Raw genomic sequence first — 10,563 nt, forward strand, 5'->3', positions numbered from 1 at the left:
CTCTCTCTCTCTCTCTCTCTCTCTCTCTCTCTCTCTCTCTCTCTCTCATTCTAGTTTTCATATATGCACAAAATTATTCCTAGGTCCTCTTCTCCCTGTAATTTATCGTGATCTTTATTACCAAATTTCTCTCTCTCTCTCTCTCTCTCTCTCTCTCTCTCTCTCTCTCTCTCTCTCTCTCTCTCTCTCTCTCTCTCTCTCTCTCTCTCTCTCTCTCTCTCATTCTAGTTTTCATATATGCACAAAATTATTCCTAGGTCCTCTTCTCCCTGTAATTTATCGTGATCTTTATTACCAAATTTCTCTCTCTCTCTCTCTCTCTCTCTCTCTCTCTCTCTCTCTCTCTCTCTCTCTCTCTCTCTCTCTCTCTCTCTCTCTCTCTCTCTCTCTCTCTCTCTCATATAAGGACAGATTTTTCCTTGATCTCTTCTCCCTGTTCTTTATCTTCTTATTTCTCTTCATCATCAGCCGCCATCTCTCTCTCTCTCTCTCTCTCTCTCTCTCTCTCTCTCTCTCTCTCTCTCTCTCTCTCTCTCTCTCTCTCTCTCTGTCTCATATTGTCGGCTTTATTGCCAAACTCGCGCCTCCTCCTGTCTCTTTCTCCTCTAACCAATTTCTGAGCAGTCTTGGAAGTCACCTGAACCTTCTCTAAGTTATTTTCGGGTCAAGTAATAAACCTTCATACCAGTCGTGCGAGTCTTCCATTCTGGCCGCCCTGCTCCCCCGGATCTCAATAAGAATGAGGTACACAGCGATTGGAGGCAGGTAGATAAAAGTAAAAGAAGAAGAAGAAGAAGAAGAAGAAAGCACCAATATCTTGAGAGTTATTGCTTTCTGATTCGTTTGTGTATTTGTTGGTGCAGGGGATGTGCTGCCGGGGGATGTGGTGGGTCGCCCTATGTCTTGGTCTGTTAGGTGTTGGTTCTGTGTTGTAAGGGAAGTTAAGGGTATAAACAGAAGTAGAGGTAATGAATAGGAAGGGAAAAGACAAAGAAAGAAAAGAAAGAATGTAGGAATAAAATGTAAAATATGTTATTGAATAGGTGAATAAGTAAATAGATAAATAAATAAATATACAAGAAAGAAAGAAAGAAAATAACAAAGAAAATAAAGAAGAAACTAATCTAACCTACACAAAGGATCAATGTACGTATGTATGTGTGTACGTATGTATGTATATATGTATGTATGTATGTATGTATGTATCTGGTATATGGACCGTAATTTCTTATCTACGCTACACTGTAAAAAAAATATATATAGATATGAAAGGAATATAAACAGAAGTACAGTGAGAGACGGAAAACAAAATTCAGGAAAACGAGGAGGAGGAGGAGGAGGAGGAGGAGGAGGAGGAGGAGGAGGAGGAGGAGGAGGAGGAGGAAGAAGAAGAAGAAGAAGAAGAAGAAGAAGAAGAAGAAGAAGAAGAAGAAGAAGAAGAAGAAGAAGAAGGAGGAGGAGGAGGAGGAGGAGGAGGAGGAGGAGGAGGAGGAGGAGGAGGAGGAGGAGGAGGAGGAGGAGGAGGAGGAGGAGGTAATGAGATAGGTTGGGCAGGTGACGACTCGTAACACTAGAGGTCTATCAGGTGATGAGAATGTCACACTTTTCCACCACCACCACCACCACCACCATCACCACTCACCACCTCCACCACCGCCGCCACCACAATACCAGGCCGCAAGGCAAGTTAGGTGAGGAAATCCTGATAATGATCTCAACTATCAAGGAGCTGAAAAGTGATAATGATGTGAGAGAGAGAGAGAGAGAGAGAGAGAGAGAGAGAGAGAGAGAGAGAGAGAGAGAGAGAGAGAGAGAGAGAGAGAGATAAGGTGACAATAAAAACAAGATTAATGACATATATTACAAATGAAATTGACTACACTCTCTCTCTCTCTCTCTCTCTCTCTCTCTCTCTCTCTCTCTCTCTCTCTCTCTCTCTCTCTCTCTCTCTCTCTCTCTCTCTCTCTCTCTCTCAAATAGTTCACTCGACGGGAGCTAAAAGAGGAAGACTGAGTGAGGGTCGAAGGGAGGACGTTAAGGGACAAAACACTTTTTTCTGTATCGCCATGACCTACATTCCCAGGCTGTGAAAGACGCCTATTTGTTAAGTCCTGTCTGGGATTTAGTTGTATTTTTTTATTCTTTTCCTTTTGTTCCTGTCTCTATCAGTCTCGTTTTGCCTCTTTGTCTCTTTGTCTGCCTGTTTATGTATGTCCCTGCTATTCTGTCTCTTTGTCTCTGTTTGTTTGTCTGTGTATATGTCAGTCTGTCTCTCTCTCTCTCTCTCTCTCTCTCTCTCTCTCTCTCTCTCTCTCTCTCTCTCTCTCTCTAGGACATAAAAACAAGGAAACATTTCTGAACACTGAAAATTACAAACACACACACACACACACACACACACACACACACACACACACTTTGAAAAATAGCATAAGAAACCTCCCACACCCCGCCTAATGATAATATAATGTAGCAATCAAGCGCTTAACGGCTCAAAACAAGTGCTCTAAACGGCTCACTCTTTCCCGGAGACTCGGTGGGCATTACAGAAGCACAAGACTCCTTTACTGTTTCCAGCTTTAGTTCTGCGTTCCATTACGTGACACAGCAGAGCAAACATGGAAACTGTGTCGAAAGCAGGAGGGAGGATAAAAATAAACGAGGGAAATTTGCAGGAGACAATAGAAAAGGAATTGGTTAAAAGACAGGAGATGAGAGAGATGTTCGTTATTGTCCTATTTCCTCTTCCTCCTTCTCGTTCTTCTGCTCCTCCTCCTCTTTCTCATTTTCCACTTAAGTTTAAAGATGGAAAAAAAGATAAATAAACGAGCAATAAAGAGGAAATGCCAAAAATGTAATTGTGAATTGTCCTACTTTCTTTTCCTCCTCCTCCTCTTCCTCTTCATCATCACTGACCATGAAGACTCCAAGGACACATTCTTACGACGGGAAGCACACTACTAAAACTTATAATTAGAAAAAAATAACATCATCCAAGAGAAACTGAGCACATTACCTGGAGAGAGAGAGAGAGAGAGAGAGAGAGAGAGAGAGAGAGAGAGAGAGAGAGAGAGAGAGAGAGAGAGAGAGAGAGAAGGTAACATTAGCGAGTGGAAATGCTATAACAAGCTTTTAATAACCTGAGTGAAGAAAGAGGACATTTTTTTGTGTTTGTGTTTAATTAATATGATTATATACTCGTAGACAGGTAGACACACTTTACTTAAAGGGAGGGAGGGAGGGATGGGGAGAAAGAGAGAGGGAGGGAGAAGGAGGCAGGAAGGGAAGGAGGGAGGGGAAGGCGGAGAGAGAGGGAGAAGAGGAGGTAGGAAGGAATTACATGTGTGGTTGTATGTATGTATGTAGTGTGGCCTGTATGGTTAGGTTAGGTTAGGTTAGGTATTGTATTTGTATGCATGTATGTGTTTATGTATGTACATGTATATATACGAGATGATAAATGAATGTATGGATGTATGCATGAATAAATTAAAGAATGAATAAATGAATACATGAATGAGGACATGGATAGATGTATGGATATATGTACTGAATATATGAATGAATGAATGAATGAATGAATAAATGTATGTATGAATGTATATAGGATTGCCACAGAATATTTGTATGACTAAAACAATAATAAAAATCCGAATCTGAATCTATGTACACATAAAACAAAACACTGAAATTAAAAAAAAATTAAAAATGTTTTATGTCTGTATTTGTATGTTTCGCTTTCCCATACTGCCACTGACACACTTCCCTGAAAAAAAAAAAAAAACACACAGGCACACACAACTCACGGAAAACAAAAAGCGTGAATACTTCCGGCTCCCCATAATTATTCTGGACGCCGAGAGAGAGCGCCGCTGCCTTGCCCTGTCAGCGCCGCGGAGCCAACACAGGAATGCCCAACAGACGTAAATGAACAGTGAAGGATTACAAGCTGCATAAGAGGAGGAATATTTAGGTGGATTGTGAGTAAGTGAGGAACTGGTGAGCGCATACAAAGCCAGTGCGGTCCAACGAGTTTCACACTTAACCTGGTAGTCTCGGTAGGGTTGGTAAGCGTGTTCCACTAAGGTTCCATCTGTTTCGTGAGGCGTTACTGTGGCAGCTCGAATCCTATTGCTTCATTTACGAGTGCCGTTCACTTGATTCATGCAGGAGTAGCAATATTAAAACAGCCACCCAGGGATACCAACATGAATAGCCTGTTGTCAGTGGATCCGTCCTTGGTGTCAGTTTGTTTCGTGCTGAATGCGTAACGATACTTTTTTGAGTGTTCAGCCTTCGACTTTAATCTTTTACTGGGTATTGCATTAGGTCTCTTTCAAGCGAACCGAGGATTTTCAACGTGAGTGGATCTGACAGACCGTGAAGGAGGAAGCGTCTAAGAGGGGACGAGTAATGAGTGACGACCGTTTGGTTTAGCAGGAAGTGATACTGAAATTACAACTTTTTTTGAAACGTAGATTCTTGGTGAAGGAGGGAGCAAGGAACGTTCAGGGGAGAGGAGGCAATTAGACAGTTGGTGCCGGAATGAGACAGTTGTTGCTAGAGGGAGGGAAGGAATCTGGAAAATTACACGCCCAGTAGATAGGAAGGGGTGTTATTGAGGTAATGAGATAATTGATGTTGTTGCCCAGCACAAACATGATGGATGGGTCAGGGATTGAATGTACTTTTATGCAGGCGTCGTTGTTGAAAGGACTCATCCCGCGCTCTGATATGTATACTCCAGCTGGTGAAAGGACAGAATATTGAGCTGGAACAGGAAGAGCACTAGTTTGTTCTTGCCCAACACAAACATGATGGATGGGTCAGGATTTGAACTTTTTTTTCTTTGTTGTTGTTGTTGAGAGGACTGGCATACGACGCTTTGATACAGAAATTGTTCAACTTGAGAGAGAATAAAAATACTGAGCTCCAGTAGGAAGTTCGCCAGTTTTGTTCTTCGGTAGGTTTGGAATTGAACGTATTTTTATTTATCTATTTATTACGTCTTTTATTTTATTTTATTTTATTTTGAGAAGACTGCCACACGACGCTTTGATACAGAAACTGTCCAACTAGTGAGAGAAAGTACCGAGCTGCGGCGGGAGGATCACTAAGGAAAGGTAAACAGAGTGAAACATGAGAGCGTTGTGACACTCTTGTGCTGATGGATTAGAGGGAGCAATGACCACCTACCACACCGGGAAAGGGTCAACCGCAAAGAGAACATGAGGAAGAGGTACAGGAAGGATATTTTTAAAAGATATCAGGATTATAAAGATTTAAGCCAGATCCTACCAGAGGCCTTTCAAAAAATGTAAGGCAACGTAAAGGTTTCTCTGGAGCCTTTGGAAGACGAGGATGGAGGAGGAAGGCACCGCATCACACCTTCCATATTGAGTTTCCATTTAAAGATTCCTTCCGAACTCTACAAGGTCAAGTGTCGTGTTTGAGTGCTGGCGTTTTTCTGAGCACTCGTATCTCTCTCTCGTTCTCAGTACATTGTTTCTTTAGTTCGTTGCTTAATTGCTTCATTCATTGCTGTCTTAGTGAACAACTGGACACTGATTCTTTGATTTTATTCAATTATTTATTTTATTGTTATTGTTATTTTTCATCGTTACTACTACTACTACTACTGCTACTACTACTACTACTACTACTATCACGGTCAATGTTATTATTACAATTTCATTTATCATTACTATTTTTTTTTTCCGGGGCTGAAAGTCTGGTTTTCTTCTCTCTCTCTCTCTCTCTCTCTCTCTCTCTCTCTCTCTCTCTCTCTTCTCTCTCTCTCTCTCTCTCTCTCTCTCTCTCTCTCTCTCTCTCCGTGCAGAGTAGATTACTTTCTCGAGCACTGCCCCGCCACTGCCTGTCTGATGGTAGTGTGCAGGCTTCCCTCAGGCGGTCACTCCCTCTGACTGAATTTGTTCACGCCATTTACATACTGAGTGACTTTCTTTGCTCTTGTGTGTTTGGTATTATGCAATCTGAAACATTATTATTCTTATTGCTTTTTCTTTTTCCTCTTATTATTATTATTATTATTATTATTATTATTATTATCATTATTATTATTATTATCATCTTCGCCATCATCCTCATCACCAGCATCGCCACCACCACTCTTGACGGCCAAGTGTTCCAGCACGCCACGTTACGCTCACTGGTCTCAAGAAGTGTTTTCATGCTTCCCTTCCCGGCTCCCTGCAACACTAAGAACCCCTCGCACGGTCCATTGCTCCTTCCCTGCCCTCATTTTTCTTTCCCGTGATTCCACTTTTCATGTCGTCAACCCAAGTTTTAAGATTCTGGAAACTCTTGATAAAAACATGACTATTATTATTCATATTAATGGCGCTCTTTAAGGTAACTGTGACAGGCAGTGACCTCTACCTCCCCCGCCTTTACCCTCAAACCCAGGTGTTCCGGGTGAGTGCGTGTTGGTGGTACTTCTATCGAGTGTAGGTGGATATACTGTGGGTCAGAAAATTTGGGTGAAGGACGAGTTAAGGATGAAGAACAGTGAAGATGAAATACGAGTTATGTTGTCATATAGTGCAACACTCTGCCTTTTGTGTATTTCTGTTGAATAATCTGAGTCCTCTATATGGTATTGTTTATCGTGTCTATAAAGGTTTCAGTTACTGTTATGACACCAATATTTCTCGCTATAAGTGTGCATCGCAGTCCACTTTACTTTACAGTCTGTGTATATATAAGGAATCTGAATCGCCTGCATGCGGTACTTGGTTGTTGTTAATCGTAGCTATGAATATTCCATTGTCACAGCGTTAATATTTCCCGACATAAGAAGGCAGCTCATTTAATTTCATTTCTCATCTTGTATGATTTAATTTTCGCTGCCACGAAGTCTCCTCAAATTAGATAAAATGCTCAAGTTTACCTCACACCACCACCACACACCACCACCACCACCATAACCACTGACCACAAAAGGCGTGATGGAGCAACTCAAACCTCCGCAGTTTTATTCTCTCCAAGTAAAACCCAGGCTTACTTTTTATGTAAGAGGGGCTCTGGCCACGGGCTAACAAGAAGCGGGGAGGAAGAGGCCCACTAAAGGTGCCAGTTCCTTTAAGCAGACAGTCCGAAAGGAAAGCACAAAGTTACATTGCTGAGTGTCTTGAAGTGTGGAATAAATGTCTAATGAAATAACAAGAGTCATGTCATTAGCAGTCAGTTGGTTAAAATATAAAGCAACAATCGTATCTTAGTCCCTGTCAGCTGTGAGGAGAGTATTACTAGATCACTGTATTAGTCTGATTCACGCGGTACAAGTGAATCTGAGTGAAAGTCCCTGTCAGTTCTAATGGCGGGAGTATTACAAGATCTCTCTAGTGTTTTATTCACGCTACATCAATACGAGTAAACTTAATAGGTCCCTGTCAACTGTAATGGGCAGAAGTATTACAAGATCAATGTAGTAGTTTGACTCAAGCGACACTGGTACGAGTGAACGAGTAAGGCCCCTGTAACTGCCACGCCTAGATGGAGTGTTACCAGATCGCTGTACTAGACTGACTCACGCTACACCGATACGAGTGAAAGTAAGTAAAGTTTTAACCAACACTCAACATAACAAAGCGAGTCAGCACAATTGTTCACGGTAACCCAACACTCGTCCGGTTTCTGGCAGCGGTGAGGTGAAATAATATACTCCCATTTTACTATAACTTCTTTCCCGTGGTCTGCGTGGAATTTGTAAGTCTACCGGTGAATTAATATCCCTGGCCAGTGATGTAACTCATTCCACGTGGGAGTTATTAAGAATCTTGTGCGATGTGGATTATGTTACGCTACTAATTACAACACACACACACACACACACTACAGAGAGAGAGAGAGAGAGAGAGAGAGAGAGAGAGAGAGAGAGAGAGAGAGAGAGAGAGAGAGAGAGAGAGAGAGAGAGAGAGAGAGAGAGAGAGATATACAAATAAGCCTGGACATAAGACAGATCAATATTAATCGCCAGTGTTTTTATATGAACCATACCCGTCTTTTCCTTTCCTTTCACTTACTCTCCCCCCTCCTCCCCCTCCTCCTCCCGGTACTTATTCGTAGAAGAGATTGGAAGAAAAAGGTGAGACATCGGAGAAACTAAAAAAAACCGTCGTTCTTTTCCGTTTTCTATACGTTCTATGAAAATCAAAGCTGAGGGAAGGAGCTCCTATCGTAATTTCCTCGCTGGCAGAGAAAAATACACTGGGCATCCTCATTTTCTGGTATTTTTGTGAGATGATTTCTATGTACTGTAGCTGAGAGGAGAGAGAGAGAGAGAGAGAGAGAGAGAGGAGAGAGAGAGAGAGAGAGGAGAGAGAGGAGAAGATGAGAGAGAAGAGAGAGAAGGAGAGAGAGAGAGAGAGAGAGAGAGAGAGAGAATCTGAGTTAGCCAACCAGCGAGCTAGAAAAAAGACAAACTTTTATTTCACACACACACATACACACACACACACCACACACACACCACACACACACACACAACACACACACACACACTCACACACACACACACACACACACACACACACACACACACAACACACGGGCGATACACCTGAAGGGTTCCAGTGACTGTAATCTGCAAAAATTCTCGTCTATCAATCTGTACATTTTTTTTTTCCTTTTTACTCACTTCAGTCTTTGCCTTTTTTCCAGACGGGCGACGAACCAGACGCGCGGGCAAGCTGTGACAAGAGTGAGGCGTGTGTTGAAGCTGTAACCCTTGAGACTCTTGACACACACACACACACACACACACACACGCAATGGAGACTCACCGCTGGACTAGACCTCTCCGCTCCCCAGGCCTAAATGACCTCTTGGAATAAAAGGCAGCAGTAGCGATAACAACCAGCAGCAGTGGGAAGTGTCGCATCAGCCGGCCGACGCTCCCATCTGTCTCCATCTCCAGGGGGACGTTTAGAAGAAATCAACTGCTGCTCCTCCTGACCCTCTATTCATCCCGCGGACAGCAACAAAAAACGAGGCGTCGAAGGAAGTGGGCAAGGAAAATGGGAAGAAAAGCCGAAAAGTCACAGCGTCTTTGTAAGGATTAATCTTGAATGACGGACGTGATTCATGAGGCGTCGCTGACACGCTTCCCACACCACCTGACGGCAGGCCACGCGAGGCAAAGCAATGTGGTGGCAGTGTCAGTGTCCTGCAGCGGTAGCCAAAAGAACCCCCAGGTGATGTCAGTGGTGCCAAGGACAGGACCAGTGACCCACGCACCCCAACCTTCTCTCGGAAGCCGCGCCACCATGCCCCCAGGGGATGGATCAGGGTGAGGATGTCTACGCGGACAGCTTGTGGGAGGCTAGTCCGTCCCCAGCCCTGCGAGACTCCCTCCTGCAGCCGTACGTGAAGCAGGTGGTTCTATCCGCGCGCGGAGTACGTCGACCACACTCTGGAGGCGGAGATGGAGCACGGGATCCTCTGCTCCAACTCCAGCGAGGTGAACGGCAGCGCCTCCTCCTCCGTGCACCATCCCCGAGAGCCTGACGGACATCAACATGACGCAGCTGATCGCCTACTCGCTGCTCTTTCCCCTTGCCGCCGTCGGGAACCATACTGGTGTTCGTGGCGCTCTTCAGGAACCGCCACCGCAAGTCAAGGGTGAACATGATGATCCTGCACCTGTCCCTGGCGGACATGATCGTCACCTTCGTCTTCCTGCCCACGGAGATCACGTGGCATGTCACCATCGAGTGGGTCTTCGGGAATTTCGGCTGCAAGGTGTACAAGTTCCTGTCGGCGTTCGGCTTTTACATGTCCTCCATGGTGCTCGTGTGTATCAGTCTGGACCGCTACTTCGCAGTGCTGCACCCGCTCAAGGTGAAACGACGCGCAGCGCAGGGGGAAGATAATGCTGTTCTTCGCCTGGCTCATCTCCGCCGTCCATCTCCCTCCCGCAGGTGTGTTGTGCTTATCTGTCCAGTGACCTCCGTGTGTGTGTGTGTGTGTGTGTGTAGGTGGGTGGATGGTTGAGGACGGGTGAGTGGGTGTGTAAGTGACAGGTTGGCAGGTAGACACAAATACATAACTGGAAAGAGGCAAAGAGCACGGACATAAACAAGACAGGTGAGTTAGCAAGAAGGATCATTGGAGTCTCCATAGTTTTTTGTCTCAGGAAACAAACTCCAGCAAAATAATAGAGAACCACTCCCCTTTCCCTCTCCCTCTCCCTCTCTCTCTCTCTCTCTCTCTCTCTCTCTCTCTCTCTCTCTCTCTCTCTCTCTCTCGCTGTCAATGGGTACGCGTGTGGAAGTAGCAAGCAGGAGGGCGAGGTGGTGAGGGTGGTGGTCCATTAAAGCCGCCGCCTTAGTGCCTGACCAAACAAACAATTTCGGCGCCTGGCAAGATGATTGAAAGCCCACGTCCGTACTTGGGGCTGAGAGGCGAGGCAGTAACGGCAGGTGGAGGAGATGGAGGAGGTGGAGGAGACAGGCCCGGTACACTCCACCTATACCTTCCCTGCAACATTTCCTGAGCACATGCGGTACTAAAGGTCAAGGCTGCTGGGTGATCTAATATGTG

At 44.6% G+C, this 10,563-nt stretch overlaps 1 protein-coding gene across 1 annotated transcript in view; it reads left to right on the top strand.

The window, feature by feature from the left end:
* Nucleotides 1–9,089: 9,089 nt before the first annotated feature.
* LOC135089456 (adipokinetic hormone/corazonin-related peptide receptor variant I-like) overlaps nt 9,090–10,563 on the top strand; it is a 43,248-nt gene continuing 41,774 nt past the window's right edge. Inside the window, 4 exon segments of the mRNA XM_063985035.1 lie at nt 9,090–9,310; nt 9,524–9,593; nt 9,595–9,864; nt 9,866–9,937. Coding sequence (XP_063841105.1) covers nt 9,090–9,310; nt 9,524–9,593; nt 9,595–9,864; nt 9,866–9,937 — 633 coding nt within the window.

This window comes from Scylla paramamosain, chromosome 33 (assembly GCF_035594125.1).
Source record: "Scylla paramamosain isolate STU-SP2022 chromosome 33, ASM3559412v1, whole genome shotgun sequence".
Lineage (NCBI taxonomy): Eukaryota > Metazoa > Arthropoda > Malacostraca > Decapoda > Portunidae > Scylla > Scylla paramamosain.